At 42.7% G+C, this 18,200-nt stretch overlaps 1 protein-coding gene across 10 annotated transcripts in view; it reads left to right on the top strand.

Moving 5' to 3' along the window:
• The window catches only part of IPO11 (importin 11), a 317,498-nt gene that overhangs the window by 124,884 nt on the left and 174,414 nt on the right, over positions 1-18,200 (top strand). For all 10 annotated transcript variants that reach the window (XM_025204020.1, XM_025204018.1, XM_025204021.1 and 7 more), the window contains 4 exons: positions 2,382-2,498; positions 3,709-3,822; positions 7,299-7,414; positions 9,136-9,212. In XM_025204020.1, coding sequence (XP_025059805.1) covers positions 2,382-2,498; positions 3,709-3,822; positions 7,299-7,414; positions 9,136-9,212 — 424 coding nt within the window. The remainder of the gene's footprint in view (positions 1-2,381; positions 2,499-3,708; positions 3,823-7,298; positions 7,415-9,135; positions 9,213-18,200) is intronic.

Below are 18,200 nucleotides of genomic sequence, written 5' to 3'. Positions count from 1 at the left end.
GGCAGAAGGTGGTGGTGGTGTGGCGCTGACCTCGGCCCTCCCCTCCATCCCCACTGTCATTCTTGACAGGCAGTTAGCTAGTTTTATTTATATACAGGCAGTCAGACTTACGATGCAGTTGGTTCCTGAAAAACAACACATCTTAAATTGAAATGTTGTAACTTGGAACTAGTTTTCTCATAGGAACAATATTATAAATGGGGAGTGGTTCCTTTACAATGCTTGATTCGGCTGTGTCCAGCTGGTAAGTGTGGTATGGTGGAAAGAGAGGGAGAAGGGAGGGGATCTGCAGATCAAGGTCCCCCGTGGTGAGGGAGGGGCAGGCTGGGGCTTAGGTTGGGACAAGTTGCTTGTCTGGCGGCTCCCACCGCTTGTCCAGGTGAGAATGGGAGCGGGGTTGGGACTGCATTGGACTGTGCTGGGAGTGGGGACTATGCTCTCCTGCCACTCACCTGGCTGGGGTGGGGTGAGCACAGGACGGGGCCACTGTGCGGCCTCCAGACAAGTGGTGTGCAGCAGCAAAAGCTGCCCCGCCGTCCCAGACAAACCGGGGCTCTGTTCTGTGCCCGCCCTGCCCCAGATCAGGGTGGGCAAGGCCGGAGCTGTGCCGGGCTGTGCTCCAGGCGTGCAGGCCCCCTATAGCCTCTGCTTGCCTTGCTCCAGTCTGGGGGCACATGCCCCCTATTCCCTGCTGCTGCTCGTCCAGCCAGGGCAGGGCTGGCGTGGGATGGAGCCATGGCTCACCTTGGGGGGCGGCTCCTGCGCAGCCCCCCATACCCTCCAGGATGAACAGCTGGAGCAGCCAGACAAGCAACTTGGCCCAGGCCCAACCCCTCCCTCACCCTGGGGGGCCTTGATCTGCCCCCCCCACACCTGTTCCCTTCCCCCTGCCCTTCTACCATACCAGACTTACCAGCTGGATGCATCTGCATCTCGTGTTCTAAAGTTGAAGTACACATTGGAAAGTTGAAACAGGGTGTCAGTTTATAAACGTCTTAAGTGCTGTTCATTGTAACTCAAAGTCATAAATTGAGGACTGCCTGTAACTTTAATATCTAGTAAAATTAAAAAATCCTATTCTCTCTATGCATAAAGACTTCATGTGTAGTGGTTAAGGGTGCCATGCATAATTAACCAGGCACACAAAAAAGGAAAAAGCCTTCTAACAATCATATTCTCTCCACTACTCAGGTACACACATTGTCACTGCCATATGTACCAGGCACCATAAAATAAGCATTTTTCCCAGGATGGGAAGCCCTGATCAAACATTCTCCTTCACATATATCTGGCTTCCTCTTGCTTCTTTCTGCAAGCAGCACTTTCTAAACTACTGGTTTCCCAAAAAATGTTAGTGATTTGTTTATAGAAAAATGTATTATAGGAATGTAGTAGGCAAAGATGTTTTTGGTGTGATATCTTTTATTGGACCAATTGCATAGGTGGCTGAGATATTAGAAAAGCTTTCAGGCACAAAGTAGCCTCCCTATCTGTAATGGAATGTAATAGAATTTACCCAATCTTTATTTTTGTGTATTATACAATGATTATTACACTGCTGGTACTGAGTAAATAATGAGATAATGGACAATCATATACTTAGAGCAGCTTCAAAAAGGGTGCTGCTTCCTGCAAAATAGCTGTTATGCTGTAGCGGTTACATATGCCTGAGCCTTTAACAGTATGGGTGAAACAGAATCATTCCAATTTTCACCCCAGTTCATTCAGGCTCAGGGTTGGGGAAACTTTGCTCACCTGTATTGCTACACTATCAAGTGCATGTAACACTTGCTATATGCTCCTGTACCCATAGACAGGGATTGTGTGGTCCCAGTTTAAATTAATAATTGTATACGTTTTACATTTCAAATATATCATGACTTACTTTCCATTGTTTGTCATTCGTGTCAGCGTGCACTATATGTTTTATATCGCTGTCTGAAACTGTTGACATAAATAACGACGTTGTTGCTAATGAAGTTAGGGAATAAAATGCAGCGGAGTCACTTGTGGAGTCACTTGTTTACTTACATAACAAACTTTAGAGAGACTGCTGACTCCAGTTCTTACAAAATTTTATCTGTCAAATGATTTTAATTATTGTAGACCTGAAAACAGTACTTATTGAAACTGGTACCATGCTTGAGCTTTCATGGAAGACTAGTGCATGTTGCCTACTGAACCTTTGTTCATTCCATTTTTGGAATACAAGGTGTCAAAATTTATCTAGTCCAGTTTTCAAAATGGAAGCCAAGTAAGTTGCATAACTTTCTCAAAGCTCATGGGGACACTTCAAGCATATAGGAAAATTGCCAGATCAGATTTCTGGTTATATTCTTGATACTATAACTGTGCAATTTACTAATTTCTTTTTCTTGCAGTATCTGGAATCCATGTTTACTCTGCTCTTTCAGCTACTTCAGGAAGTTACAGAATGTGACACAAAGATGCATGTTCTTCATGTTCTTTCTTGTGTGATTGAAAGAGTCAATATGCAGGTAATCATTATAGGCTAAAGGCAGAGCAGGGTCTCGCCTTAAAAACTAACTCTTTGGGAAGGCTTTCATAGGCTGGAGCCTGCTGTATAGTGTGTCTTTGTGTGTGCATGCGCACGTGGTGTGATATCTAAAATATATTGTGTGCATATTATATGTATTGTGAATTCTACTGAATTCTACACTATTCAGTTATGTGGGCTGTTCTGTTTCATACTGTAATATTTATACTTAATATGAAAACATTCATACAGATTCACAGAAGTTTAGGGCTGGAAGGGACCTCATGAGATCATCAGGTCCAGCTCCCTTGCTCTGGGCAGGAAAGACTGCTGGGGTCAAATAACCCCAACAAGGTGTGCATCCAGTGTCCTTTTGAGGATCCCCAGGGTAGATGCCTGCACCTCGCCCACTGGGAGTCTATTCCAGAGTCTGGTCACATGAACTGTGAATAAGTTTTTATTTATAGCCAGTCTGAAATCTTCAGTGGGAGATGTTCAATAGTGAGTTTCCGCAACCTATAGTTAAAGATCCAAACAAGGAAAACAAGAGCAGGGGTCTAACACAGATGCCAGAATTTGTAAATTAAGGGCCTGAGTCAAGACCTAAGGAAATTGAAAGGGAATTGTTCCATTGATTCCAGTGGACTCACTGAATCAGGCTCTGTGACTGAACAGCCTCACTGTTGACAACTTCTTTTGCATTTCTATTCTACTTCCCTTCCAAGGATAGAATGTTTTACAGACATTCATTAAGGTTCACAGAAGCAATAGGAAGTGGGAAAACATCATGCATTCATTCTTGTGAAACCTGAGAAATGGCAAGTTGTTTATTCTCTGTTACTCAGGAAGGCCATAGCAGATCGAGGATAAAAAATTCCCAGATTGCCTTGCTTCCTTGTCACTTATCAAAATATAAATATTGTTTATTTTGAATTTAGATTAGGATTTTAAACGATGTTTCATAATTTCTTTTGTGAATAAATTTATTCTGTTTAAACCAATACACATTCCTAAAGTATTTCAATTTCTTGGTAAGAAATGTGTTTTTTTTTTAGAAAAAGCAGGAGCAAGTTCAAAACAAAATTAAAGTTCTTATTGTATCTTTTATTCTGACTCAAGTAACTTTTGAGAGTTATTTACTTGATTTTTCCACAATTAAATATCTTACTCTGCTAAATAAATGTGCTATAATTTTGTTTTCTGGATTGTAGATTCGACCATATGTGGGATGTTTGGTTCAGTATTTACCTCTCCTTTGGAAACAGAGTGAAGAGCATAACATGCTTAGATGTGCCATTTTAACTACCCTAATTCATCTGGTTCAGGTAAGGTTTTCCTTTTTCTCATATATGCATATTCTTTGTAATATCTTTATGCTAGTAAAATTAAAATGCAGTTTGGCTGTAAAGAGCATTGTTTACATTTTAGTGCTTTATTGATAGCATTGTTTAAATTAAGTGCTTTATAATAGTCCATTAGAAATATGGTGCTATTTGGGTATAGCGGGGGTGTCAGCTCATCTGGCCCCGTGGGCTGGATGTGGGGCACAGGGCTGATCTGAGGGCTATATTGGGTCCACAGGCTTGCCCCCCACATTGGAGCCAGTGCATGGGGCTAATCTGGTGTGCGCACATTATGCAGTGCATGTCCTAGCCCTGGTCCAGGGCTTGCATGTGGAGCCAGCATGGGGTGTCTGTTGCATGAGGTGCCTGTGCTAGGCTGACCCTGCATGCGGGCTCTGGTGTGGGGGGTTGGTCTGTGGACTTGATCCAGACTGGCCCTAGAGCCAGCTCACAAGGCCAGTCTGCTGGGGTGCTGCATGCAGCTCATGCCTCAGATCATGCCCCTGGTCCAACCTTGCATGCTCTGTGCAGCATGAGCAGGTCCTTGTTTGGGGCTTGTGATGTGAGGGTCTGGCATGGGGCTAATGCTGAATGTGGTACCTGTGCCAGACCGGCTCTGTGCTGGTTCCAGCACACAAGGATGGTCTGTGAGCCTGCTCTGGACTGGCTCCAGAGCCAGCACAGAGGGCCGGTCTGGCACATGACTCGGTATATGCCTTAGACCAGCTCCCTGTGCCATGTACAGCATCTCTGTTACCAGGTCCATGCATCACATGCAGCACACACCAAATTCCCCCTCTTTTACTTGGCCCCTTTTCCCCCAGGGCTTTTTCTGGTGGTCTCTTGGCCAGGTGTTCCAGGGGTTCCACATATTCCCTGCTGGGCTCACTTGTGGCCCAACATAGCCAGTGTCTCCCAATGGTACACTTCAGGCATGTGGTGGGATTGTAGGGAGGTTTGGGCATTGTGGGCTGTCCCTCCAGGGTTCACCATTGTCGGGTGCCCTCAGGTCCTTGTCTGACTTTCTTGGGTGTCCTCAGGTCCCTGTCTGACCTTTTTTGTTCTGGGCTTTGTAATCTCACAGTCTGGCTGGTCCTGCTATTCCAGTCTGTACTGCCTGGTCACAGCAAGTGGGTCCAGTCCCAGACAGGCTATTGGAGCTCCACCCAGCATTCTTCAGGCAGTCTTCTGGCTGGGGCATGGGTGCCCCTTGGGTTTGGTCCATGCTGGGCTATGGCAGGCCTGGGCAGCTTCCCTTGGCTTCCCAGCTGGCAGAGGTGGCAGCAGGGTGCTTCCAGGAGCAGGGAAGCATGTCTGGTGCTGGCTCTGGTGCCCAGACACTTCCCTGACGGCTTCCAGCCTCCAGGCTCTGCGTCAGTTAAGGACAGACCCTCCGGCCACAGTGCGCTGGCTGTTCCAGTCATGGCCCGGCCCCCTGGGGCTGCAGCGCAGCCAAAGTAAGCCAGGTGGGGGCCTGTTGCAGGGGGTTTAAACCCCTTCCCTGGTCCACATGGGAACCTAGCCAGGTCTGCAGGGGCAGGAGCCCCTGGTAGGCTTTTGCTCCTTCTTCACTTGAGCAGAGACTGGGGTGGGGAGTGGCATGCCCTGGCCCTGGCTCTGGGCTGGCACTTTGGAGGAGTGGGGGAAGGTGGGTTTAAACCCCCTACCATGCCTGCATAGGACCCCAGCCAGGTCTGCCTAAGCAGGGGAGGGGACCGTGACATGGGCTGCCCTTCCCCCCCTACCCCTTGAACAGGGAGCAAGGGGCAGAAGTCTGGCAGGGGCTGCCTCCCCCCCACCCTCCAACTGCCCAGGCAGACCTGGCTGGAGTCCCATGCAGGCATGGTAGGGGGTTTAAACCCCCCTTCCCCCACTCCCCAAGCCTGCTGGCCCGGGGTGAGGGCATAGCTGCACCCCCCACTCTCCACTCAAGTGGGGAAGAGGCAAAAGCCTGTCAGAGGCTGCCCCCCCTGCATAACCAGCTGGGGTCCCATGCAGGCCAGGGAAGGGGTTTAAACCCCCTCCCTCCCTCCCTGCCTCAACATACAACCCCAGGCTAGGGTATGGCCATGCTCTCCACTCAGGAGAGGAGAGAGGGAGAAAACCCTGTTGGGGCTGCCCTTTCCCTCTGCTTGAGTGGGGGGCTGAAGCATGGCAGCCCCCCCCCCCCCCTAATGCAGACCCTGGTTGGGGTCTCATGTGGCTATTGAGGGGTTTTAAACCACCTTCCCCACCCTGCCTCAACCTGGTGACCCTAAGCTGGGATGGGCCACACCTCCACCCTCTGCTCGAGCAAGGAGCAAGGCAGGGGGAAAAGCCTGACTTGTGTTAACCCTTCCAGGCAGCCAGTGGCTGGGGTCTGGGGTGAGGGAGGGGGTTTAACCTCCCCTGACTCAGTGTGTAAGCCCTGGGCAGGGGTGTGGCCATCCCCCCCCCTGCCTGTTCTCCCCCCCTGGCAGGGGCTTGCTCCCCTGCCCCCCTCAGACCCAGGCTGGGGGTCTGGGTGAGGTGTGGCCACAGACCTTGATCTCCACTCAAGCCGGGGGATGGGGTGGCAAAAGCCTGACAGGGACTGCCCCCACCAGGCAGACCCCAGCTGGGGTCTTGTACGGGCCAGGGATGTGGTTAAACCCACCCTTGCCCCTCCTGCCTGGGCCAGGAGAAGGGAGGGGTGGGGGGATAAACCTGGCAGGGCTGCCCTCTCCTCATTGTCAGCCCTGGGCTGAAGTCTCGTGGGCTATGGTGCAGGGTTTAAAGCCTCCCTCCCCCTGGCCTCAGCCATGCTTCTGCCCCACTGAGCAGGGAGTGTCGAAAAGCCATGGAGCTTCTGTCTCTTCCCTTTATCAGTGGCTGGGAGGCGTGCTTTAGCACTCCCCAGCTTCTGGCCTGGGCCACTGCAGGCATGTGGCTGCATTTACGGACTCAAAAGTGAATGTCTGTTAGTTTGCTTCTTGGTTCAAGCTATACAGTTCAGACTAATCTGTAAAGACTGAATTCATTTAGCCTCTGACTTTTCGACTCTGTACTTAGCCTATTAAATTCTGTGTCTAGTCTCCCATGTATGTAAAGCTGGATCAGTTTTAGTGGGGAGCTAAAAGTCCTAAATTGTTGGCTGATATCGCATGTCCATCATTTAGTACATTTTAAAATATATGAGTTTATAATCCCCATGAGAAAATATGTGTTCCATTAATATTTTACCCTAAAGAATGTAGCAGTTGTGTGCAGTGGGCTTATAGTTTCATTTTTAGTGCTATTACCCCTGATTCACAGTTCTCTTGTTTCAATCCTTATTGCTATAATAGCTGTACAAATGAAATCCAACTGACCTCATTTCATTACTATTACTAAGTAGTTTTAGAGAATAAATATAATCTGAAGAGAGAATAACTTGAATTTCCTATTTCAGGGAAGATTTTTTGAAAGATATTTTACACTGTTTTGTTTACTTTCTGAAGGGGCTGGGAACAGACAGCAAGAATCTCTATCCTTTCTTACTTCCTGTTATTCAACTAAGTACGGATGTTTCTCAGCCTCCACATGTTTATCTTTTGGAAGATGGTTTAGAATTATGGTAAGTGGAAGAAATTAGCTGGTAGATTTTTTTTTTTCTGTCGCACTCTCTCTGCCCAAAAAAGAGTCATAATTTTTATCACTTGCTGAAAATTTTAGGAATAGCTTAAAAACTTATATATGTAATGCACATGCTAAACAAACTATGTGACAGGCCATATTTGGGAGCAAACAACCTATAGACTTGCAGCTTTGACCATTGAAGGAGATGGTGAAATTTTAAAGGGTGAAATACAGGGTAAATTATTTTCCAGAGCTCTAATCTGGCTGTTGAATAAATTAGGAAAATACCTTAAATTTCAGAGTTTACTGAGAGATCAACTTGCTTACGTATATAATATATTGATAAAATTCTAACAGAAGAATCTAGGGATTTCAGGCTGACTCAATTTGTCACATGTAAACCATGTTTACCTTGCATCTGTCTTGAAGTAATAAAGGATCCATTGGCAGAAATCACATGCTGACACACAATGGCAACCTGTTTAAAAAATACAAACAAACTGATATACATTTAACAAAAACAGGTTTTAAAATAGTTTTACAGGACTAACCCAGGGACATGAGAAGCTTGACTGTTTCTAACTGAATGTTACCAATGCCTTTTCTGTTTGCCAGTTTTCAGCTCTTTCTTGTTACAGTGATACTTGTGTCTAAGTTCTGAGAAGAAACCAGAAGTTTTAGCTGTTTAAGTGCATAGGGTTTTTTTTAAACATGCTTTATTTATGGTCATTTTAAACTTTTAAACTTTAAATGATTTTTTGACTACAGGGATTTTAATTTGGAACATGGAGTGCTGAATGTATTCAACTCCTCTCTCGTTGCCCCCTGTTCAGAATGTCATATCTAAAAACACTGTTGTTTTTACAGGAAAAGGAGGAAATAAGTTAAAATAGTTATAAGATATATAGAGGCCTAAAATGCTACGATTTTGTCATGATTAATTTAGTATGCACTTTTAATCCACCTTGACCATATTCTACTCCCTAATCCAGTAATTCCCAACTAGGGGGCTGGGGCATCTGGAGATGTCGTGAGATCCTTCTAAGGGTACAGTGTAACACAGTTAGCACTGCTAGTTGTGCAAATAACTACCCAAGTTTCATAAGATAAATCCAGATATTTCAAATAAGAATTTGTAGTGTCAAAACAATTCTGACCAGTCATATTTTTTCTGATTTTTTTGCAACATAGTTACTGTATTATTTTTCCCCCCATAGTCAAAAATGAATGAAACTATGAGCTGGCATTTTCTGATGGGTCCCTTGAGTCCAAAAAAAGTTGAGAACCACTGCCCTAATCTGTATCCTGGTGGACATTTTGAAAGATCGGAAGCTCTGAGCCATCAAACAGCCTTCTTTTCTTTTCTTTTCTTTTTTTTTCTTTTATAAAGAGTAAGGCACAAAAATGTTTTCTCTTTTTTCCATTCTTCTGTGGTAACAAGGACTGGACCACACTTTCTCCAGGGAAAGTCCCTGCTGTTTCAGGAGAACCCATGAGCGTACATAAAAGTCAGCAAATATTTCACAGATAAGTTTGGGAGCTATTGTGCCTGAAAGAGAACCATTTAAAGCAGTTATGGCATTCTTCATTTGGAGATTTCATGTGTTTCATGTGTTTATTTTAGAAAATTTGCATTATTTTTATAACTCTTGTTACTCTTAATATTTTTATTATTTAAAGACAAAAATCTAAGTAATCTCGTATTTAATATACTCTTAGGTTAGTGACACTGGAGAATAGCCCATGCCTTACTCCAGAACTACTGAGGATCTTTCAGAACATGTCTGCCCTTCTTGGTGAGCATTAATAATAAAGATTCACTTTTTTCAACTAACTGTTCCTTCATGTCCTGTCAATAATCTTGCTAAGGCAGTAAAAAGTTAAGAGAGAGAAATTCTTAGTATTCAAGGTCTACAAAGTTTTATAGATTTTTTTTAAAAATATGTTTTAAATTGGATCCCAATTGTGTGTTGAAATAAATGAGTTTTAAGTACTTTGTACTTGATAGATAAGGAAACAAATTGCAAGTTTTTTTTTTATTCGAGGACTGTTTGCATGCCTAAAACCCAAGTGTGAAATTGTAGACTATTAAATTCAATAGGAATTTTGTGATCGACTTTAATGGGACTGAGTTTTTACACAATATTTTTGCTGTTTAGAAACTTAACTTTGAGTTTCTCTGCAAAAAAAACAAACCAGGCCACCCCCCCCTTGTTCTTCAGTGTCTCATTTTTATTTGGGTCTGTTTTTATTGCATATGTTTCATGAAACATCTCCACTGTCTTAAGTCATGTATTTAGAGAATACATTAAATATACCCATGTGTATGCGTACCATATTAATGCTGTTTAAATTGTAGAATACACTGATGATATGTAGAAGCTGACTCCTTACTTGATAGAATTAATTCTTGTAGCTGCCAACTTACTTTTTCAAAAAAATCAGCTGTAATGGATATCACTCTGCTCCATATAAACTATACCTTTCTGATTTTTACAAAATTCCACCACAGTTCAGTACTAAAATAATTGTACTGGTTTTGCATAGAGGGAATATTTGAAAATTCTTTCTGCCAGCTGAAATTATAACCCTGTTTCCTACTCCTAATTTAACTTTCCATTCAAAATTATCAACAGGTAGCAAGTTTCCAATTACATTTAATGTGTGTATTTCACATATTTATGTTTAATATGCGTGTTTAATACATGTATTTCATCAGGCAGAAATTGAATTGGATGCAATAGGTTTTCATGACTGTCAATAAAATATTAAGTACTGATAATATGATTTTCAATTTTTAGGAAATGGATTTTCTATATTTTGTTTCCTAACTCTTTGGGGACTTCTCAAATATCGCAGTGTTTTTTTTTTTTTTGTCATGTAGATACCTTTCCTTTAATTTTTTGAGCACTTTTTTGTGCTTTAGGAGGCTGTTGGACTAATTGTTATAGCAAATGGATTTTTTCAGAGGAAAGTTTTTTAGTCTTAAAAGAATAACGAATTAGCATATCTTAATTATCTGTATTTCCTACATTAATTTCAGTGTTCCTGTTTTATTGCAACTCTAAAGGCTAATGAGAGCTGTTCCTTGTAGTAGTCAGCACGTTCAACATAGCCCCTGTCATGTAATCCTTCTTTGTGTGTCGGAACACTAATTGGCAAAATTGAGCTTCAGGGAAAAAGCCAACATTTTGTGGAATGTTCAGCTTTCAACTCCAGATTTACACATCACTTTCAGAAGCTTTTAGCTTCTTTTTATTAGTCTTCTATGCTGATCTAGCATCTGGGGAGGGCAGTAGACTAGGAAGGCCTGACTGCGTCAGGAGCACAGCTCCACAAATGGTTATAATTTATATAGCTGTCCTTTTCACTTGCTCTGAATTCTGAGATTGCCTGTATTTCTCTCAGGTTTTCCACCTGTGCTATATATAGGGTTTTAACCAGTGTGGATTATACCCGAGCATACTCTGCTAAAGTGGTATTGAAGTGTTAAGAAATCTTCAGTTTCATTTTAAGGCTTTATCATAAATGATACTGATGCTTTTCTTTGGAAAAATTGGATTTGGAATGAAAACTATCTTATTTATTTGATTGACTGGCTTAGTTTATGACATTAAGCAGAACTGCACTGATACTTTTTAATGCATTGCAAGTACTTGCATGTTTGTCAAGATTTTGTTTTGTTATCCTGTTAATCATTAAAGTGAAGGTTAGTATTTCAAGAGGACTAATTATTTTTATCCTGCAAACTGAAAATGAGTATATTATACTGATAATAACAAACAGTACGGTAGATAGATTCTTAAATCACACTTCTGTCAAAGATTGCCACAGATTTGGTCTGTAATATTTACTTAGTAAGATTTCTTTGCATTTTTAAAACTGGAACAGAAGAGACCTGTCTCATGGCAGTTCTGATAGGCTAATTTATTATTTTCAATTTTGTAATTTAGCTATCAGAAAAACAAACAGCATGTGCAAAAAAAATCTGATCATGGGATAGAAATTAATTCAGACTTGCTGCCCTGCAGCATTGCAAATGAAGAAACAAAAACAAATTGGAGGAGACAAGCTGCTGGACATAGTGAACAAAGGTGTGATCTGAAATTACAAAGAAGATTCATAAGCCTTCAGTCCTGGAGTTCCCTGAAACATTTTAGTTGATTTAGATCTGGGGTGCCAACCTACACCATGACTGCAACAAGTGGCTCAGGCAGCCTCTGTGTAGCACATGGTAGATCAGAGACAGGCAACACAGCAGCAGGTAGGGCAAGAAGCAGGAACAGAATTGCATATCAGGCAGGGAGCAGAAAACAAAGCAGATTGGTTAGGTGAAGAGGATTAGAGTGGCACTTGGGAAGGGTGGAGGACTAACTTGTGGCATGCCTGTCAAAAAGTGTGGCCTGTTCTGATTTAAACCATTTCTAGGACATTGGAACAATGGAGAAAGTGTCCATAAAAGAAAGACTTCCTTTATGTGCTTCGTGGATCCCACAAGGCCTTGGGTATTGATATTCAAAACTAAAATCTTTTCGACAGTATTTGCAACAACATTGCACGTAGAATTTGTGATGTCAGTAGGTTTGAGCAATACATATCTCAGTGGTGATATTTTCACTACTGTTATAGCCAAATACTCTAGTAATACAAAAATCTTGTCGTTATCATTTGATCTCTCTTTTTCCTGCCTTAAACTTTAATTGAAGGCAGAGATGTGGGGCAGAAAGTTTTCCAGTGCTTTATTTTTTCCGTGGGAAATTTTCCGTTTCTAAAAATTCAGTGTGTCACGAAGTTCATTAGTAACAATGAATGGATGCCAACACAATATTAGGCAAGTTTGGCAGTTTCAAAGTTGTAATTAATGTTTTTCAGGTGATTAATCCTAGGAAGTGTGTGAGGATGTACATATATGTTTTATTGATTTGTAAACAGGAGGGTAAATATACTCACATATTAATCCAAGCCAAAAATAAAGTTCTGAATTCACTTAATGGGCTGTGCAGGTCAAATCAAAACCGAAGCACAGCATGTAATGCACAGTTCTTTGGGTGTGCTAGAATTAGTGTGTCAACGGTTTTTAGTGTCTTCATTTTTTCCCTTAAATTGAAATAAACAATGTGAGAGCAGTACATGCTATTGTGCATTGTCTTTACATTTTTACAAATATTCCCATACAAATTATTTCTTTCTACATAAAGCTTTGAATTTGTTTGAATACAACATTTAAACCACATTAAGTGTGCTGTATTTAACTTTTTTCCTAATCAAATATTTCAGTTCAAATACTTGTGGCTATTGGGACATAAAATTAACATGGGGGTGCTTTTTTAGTTCTGTTTACTAAATATAAGTCAAATAAACATGCTAAATCAGATCATGCTCTATTTAGGGCATTGGAAAATTTTTCCAGAAAACCCATATCTCTGATTGACGGTGTTTGTGGCATGAACAAAAACTTTCTGGAGATTTTTATTTATATTATATTTAGACAAACTTTTCATGAGAAGTTCAAAATGAGGTTAAAGTTGGACACCGAGTCCATCGTAAGAGTTTCCTTCCCATCACCTGTTCTTGTAATAAACTCTTAAAAGCAGAGTAAATACTATTGCAGTTCCTCATTTATCTGTTGAAGCTTTAGGGACCATGAGCTCCACGTGAGCTCCAAAATCTGAGCATTTTTAAAAATAACTTCTAAAGACAGGCGGCTCCTCACCAGGTGCTGCTTATAATTGGATTTTGTCTGTGAAAACCGCATTAGAGTAGACCTGCTAAAACATATTTATAAAATGGTGACTCTGATGCACTAAGCAAAGTAGTGCCTTTCATAATTTAACTACAAAATGGATATTGAAGTGGTTTTAAATTTTGATTATTTTGAAAATTGTGTTCAGAGATATCACTAATACTAGATTTTTTTTTAAAATTGAAGACACAAATTCATAGGTGCTTATCTGTATGTCACCTTTTGCCTTGCCTACACCACCCACAGTAAATATTTATAACACATAGGAGAATTCTGTGTAGGGAGACGTAAATTATATTCATATTCATCCTGGGCTGGGAAAGAATGTGAAATCAGACCTCCGGCTCTATCCTTTGGGTAAGTCCATGGTATCTACCTTCCAGGACTGGAAGACCCTCCCACTGCCCTACAAGGTTATTGTTGAAGTTTGTACAAGTTCCAGCCTAAGTGATCAGGGAGTAATGTCAAACTCAATCAGTTGCACTCAGTGGAAGATCAAAATGCACAAGACAAGCATCCTTGGCAAAGAAATAGCCTTGCAGTTATTCTTGGGGCTCCAGTGCTGAACTCCTCTCTGGCTCCAGGATCCCGTCCTGTTTTCTTTCACATGGTATAAATTGAAATCTGGGCACTACCCACTCCTGCTGTTTGGCAGTGTAATTTTCTCTGACAGTCTCCATGCCTGTTACAGTGCGGAATGATTTTACTGTGCTCTCAGAACCAGTACTCTCGTACTTTGCCAGTCTGTCTAATGTTCTCTCTGCTTTTCAATTAATCATTCAGGCTGTAGCCAAATTATAGAGCTCAGGGCTCAAATTCCTATTCTAGGGCTCACTCTGAATATGGTCTAGTTGCTGTGGCAGAAGGCCACCTCTCTTTCTCCCCAAAAACTCTGCTCTGTGACAAATTGGTTAAGATGGGCCCTACAGAGGGTGCACACCTTACCTTATCTCTTTAGGTAACCTGAGTTGGATACAGTCCTGAGGGAGGGAGGGAAACTGCTCCCTCTGCGTACATGACTGCCATCACATACCTGGGTGAGGGGCTTGGACTTCCTGGGGAGCTAGGAACTGCCAGTCTGCCCAGCAACCAGTGATGCATTTCAAATTGGTTGGCTGACAGCCAACATGTGCTGGCTTCCATTGGACCAGGTAAATGAGGTCATAAGGGCTATATAAGTTAAGGACTGCCCAGGAGGATGAGGCAGCAGCCATGAGGAAGACTGAGAGAGAGAGAAGAGCTGTACCATCTTAAACTTGCTCTTTCTCTCAAAACTCATGATCAAGGAACTGCCTGCCTCCAGAGGGGATCTCCACCTGCCTCTGGATGATACTTGTGAGTAAGCTACCTGAGATCTAACTAGATATAGAGCTTGCAGTAACTCAGGTTACTGATCAAAGGCTACCCAATAAAGTTCTTCTTTGTACCTAGCGGGGGAGACTTTTTGGGAGCAGGTCTAGATTATGCCTTGGGGTCCCCTTGGTTCAGCTGACTAAGGGAGACCACTACTTGTGCTTCCGACTGAAAGAAGCACCCCCAAGTGCTTGAAGTGAGTCAAGTACCCTCGAGGGCTACTAGACCTGTGTTTCCCAGGGTACACAGAGCCAGAATCAAGCCCATCCCTGGGTGGTGGCAGTGTTATCCCCAGGCTAGTGAGTGTGCTCCAGGAAGGGGGTCGGCCAGACGTGAGGCGCTCTCAGGGAGGCACTTAAAGCCTGGAAGGTGGTTGGGCGCAGTGAGGTGAGTGGCTCAATGCAGGAGCGCCCCCTACTGGCACGCCACAGTTGCCACCACCTATGGAAATTACTTCTTGCAGTGTAGACAAGCATAACAATTGAACAGTTCAAATGTACTATTTTGGAAACTGGTTCATAATTGTTGTGGGACAGGTTGCAGATACATTTAACAACAGAATCATTTCAACAGGCAGAGACTGAGCCAGTTCACAATTGTGTGAAGTGTTGTGGTTCTGATACCAGGGGGTGGGAGTAAGTATCTGGCCCACCGTGCCTCTAGTGGGGGAGGGAAGTGCTCACATTCATGCTTTGGAGGTCCCAGAGGTTGGGTGACCTGTCACTGGGGACATTTTCACTTTTCTGCTTTCCCTTCTCACCTAAACATGAGTTCAGTAGACATCAATAGCCTGCAGTTGCCCCGAGTCTGCAGTGTGCTTGCCTCACTTGTGGGAGTGCTTGAGCCCATTCTTTTTTGGTTCCCAGGGCCAGGGTCCATGATGAGGAGCTGCAGTTAAGTGAGGACACAGTCGGTTGTTAGAAAGATAGCTTTTGTTGAACAAGCAGCACAAGGAAGCTCATTGATTGTTCCTGCAAAGAAGAGCCTTTGATTGTAAACGGTTCCTCAGGCCTTTTCCTATCTGATTTGTTTTCAGGATTCTTATCTGACCTTTCTGATGTGTCTACTGGCCTTGGGTCCTCAGGTTACCTTTGATGATGGATATAAGCCTTATCACTCAAACTCTGTTTTGATATCCCAGATTCCTTGCATCGATTGCCAGAATCCTCCCCAGATCAAAAGGATTCCCTAGATCCATATCTGAGACTGGATAACTTGCAGAAGATCTGTCCTTTGTAGATCTGTCCCTTCACCGTATGAGGTTTTGTTCCAATGTTGCCAAACAGCTTTCAGTCTTTCAGGAATTTCAGAACTTAAAACACTATAAAGCTTTAAGCCCTGCAGATTTCCCTGAAGAAATTAGACATCTCAGGAGGTAATTAATATTTTGCAGTGTTCTGGCCTGAACATTAGGTCCTTATAAATCTATAAATCCCTAATGGACCCTGTCAAGAAAGTTTGACAAACCCTAGCTGTTTGGTCCCCTTCTGTGGGGACGGTCAACAAGAACTATCATACCTTTCCTAGGAGGACTGAGTGCTTTCACTCCTACAGAGAGGCATGCTCCTTATTTTTTGCCTTGTCCTTTGGTTTGCTTGCCAATCCTTGAAACATCCTAGGAAGATGTGGTGGTTCCAAAAGAAGATATATTCCTCTACTTCATTTGCCTTCCAGATCTTATCCAGCAGCAGCCAAGCTCCTGGTGGTGTGGTAGAGAAATGCCTAAGATCCACCTCTCGGTATTGTTGGCTACAAATGTCCAACTCGGGATCCTTAAAATTCTGGTTTATTAAGCAGATTGAAGCACTGTAATGAAGTTAAACGCATGCACGCACACACACACACACATGCACACACACAGTAGCAAGCTACAAGAGTCAGGTATACCTATCTCACAAGCACTGGAGTCTGCTGTTGAGGCTTCTTTTAGCGTGGTGTTATCTTCTAGAAGGGGGTCGCCGGCTGGTCCTTCTGGCTGGACAGGTCGGGTGCTGGTCAAGTTGGAGATCAAGAGGGTGCCACTGAGGGTCACTTTTCACTGCCTTTTATCTATCCTTAGCAGACTTTGGTGACTCCCCAGTTTTCAGGTTTGCCCAATCCAGGGGTCATTGACCCTCATGGGACTCCCCCCCCCCGCCTCGGTGGCTACTGGATGGCATCTGTCAGCTCCAGGGATCGTCTGCATGTACGTGCAGGTTTGGGAGTCCGTTGATGAATTTTGAATAGGGCTCTGGGAGCGGTTGATGTGGAGATATTCAGCCCAAAAGTTGGTCCCCGGCGTTGATTAACTCAGGCCAGGGCTTCTAGCCCTTGATCAGTGAGGTTTAGAGATTTCCTGGTTGTTACATTGTCTTCTATTGAGTTCTTCCGTTGGTTGATCTGCAGTTTTCTTAGGTGTTATTGCTGCCTGCTACCGTGTTACACATTCAATCACTGATTCACTCGCTCTTTCAGGGGCCAGCCTGATACAGGGAAGGGCAGTTTGATTCCTGCCCTTGTTAACATTGTTACAATGTATAACTAACTTATGAAACTAAACACATTTAGTTGAAAGGTGAGGAGTATAAAATATAAGCTACAAAAGTAATGCCATGGCACACAAATAGATAAAAATACCAAAATACAAGGGGAGATACAAAATGCACACATACAAATTTCAAAACACAATTCCTTATCTTAAAATGAAAGAAAGAGGAAGGAAGAAAAGGTAGAAGAGAAAAAACATATCCAAGGAGGAGAGAGCAACTGCAGGCAAGAGGAAAAGGGGCTTTCTGCTACAGTATGAGCAGAAATGCTTTGGTGTCACCCATCCCAATGACATGTATAAAGACAAGAATTGGCAGGAGAAAAGGAAGTTATAAGTAGGGGGAATTTTAGATGTCCTTCACATGTATATCCACAACTCATCCCTCTTCCCCTCTTTGAGTCAGATACAGCAGCTCACCTGGTTCAGGTGAAAAGGAGCAGGAAGCTTAAACCCTTTGCATGGACCACGAAGAGAGGTGGTAGGGTGGAATCATGCCCCACAGATGATGCTAAGGCAAAAAGTTTCCCAGCTTGAGTGTTTGTGCCCCATGTGCACTTTCACTGAGGATATGCATGTGGACAACAAGTTTCAAAAACTGTCACTTACGTTTAAGTAACTCATCTTTATTCTACTTTTTTTCTGTTCCAGGTTTTCATTTTACTTAACCCAGTTCCTTTTTCTTAATCTTTTGTTCAAGGACTTAATCATCAATTAAGCAAATGTTTAATTTTGGTTTACTTCCATTATTTTAAAGAATTAATTTATGGTTTTATAGATGGCCTTTACAATTTTTCATGGTACTTTGTATCCTGAAGCTTTATGCTCATTTTAGATTCTTAAAATGTTGCTGGTTGCCACTTGATAGTAGCATTCTATCTTTGTCCTAACCTGACTGATTCAGTTGGAAATCAGATTCTTTTTATGCACTTGCTTTTCTGCATTATCATCTGCAAAGAAGGCAAAGCCTTTCTTGAAGGTGTGGGACTCTGATTTTAATTGATTCTTGTTTAATGCCATGTATTATACTGAAGTTCAGTATATTTGACTATAGACTGCTTAGCTTTAACTTAAAGATATTTATAAAGACTAGTGATTTAAATAAGAAGGAAGAAAAGGAAGACAGTTAAAGGAAGGAAATTAACTAGTCAGTCTCTGAAGTTT

This window comes from Alligator sinensis, unplaced genomic scaffold, assembly GCF_000455745.1.
Source record: "Alligator sinensis unplaced genomic scaffold, ASM45574v1 scaffold862_1, whole genome shotgun sequence".
NCBI classification, from domain to species: domain Eukaryota; kingdom Metazoa; phylum Chordata; order Crocodylia; family Alligatoridae; genus Alligator; species Alligator sinensis.
This window is presented reverse-complemented; position numbering and strand designations above follow the sequence as displayed.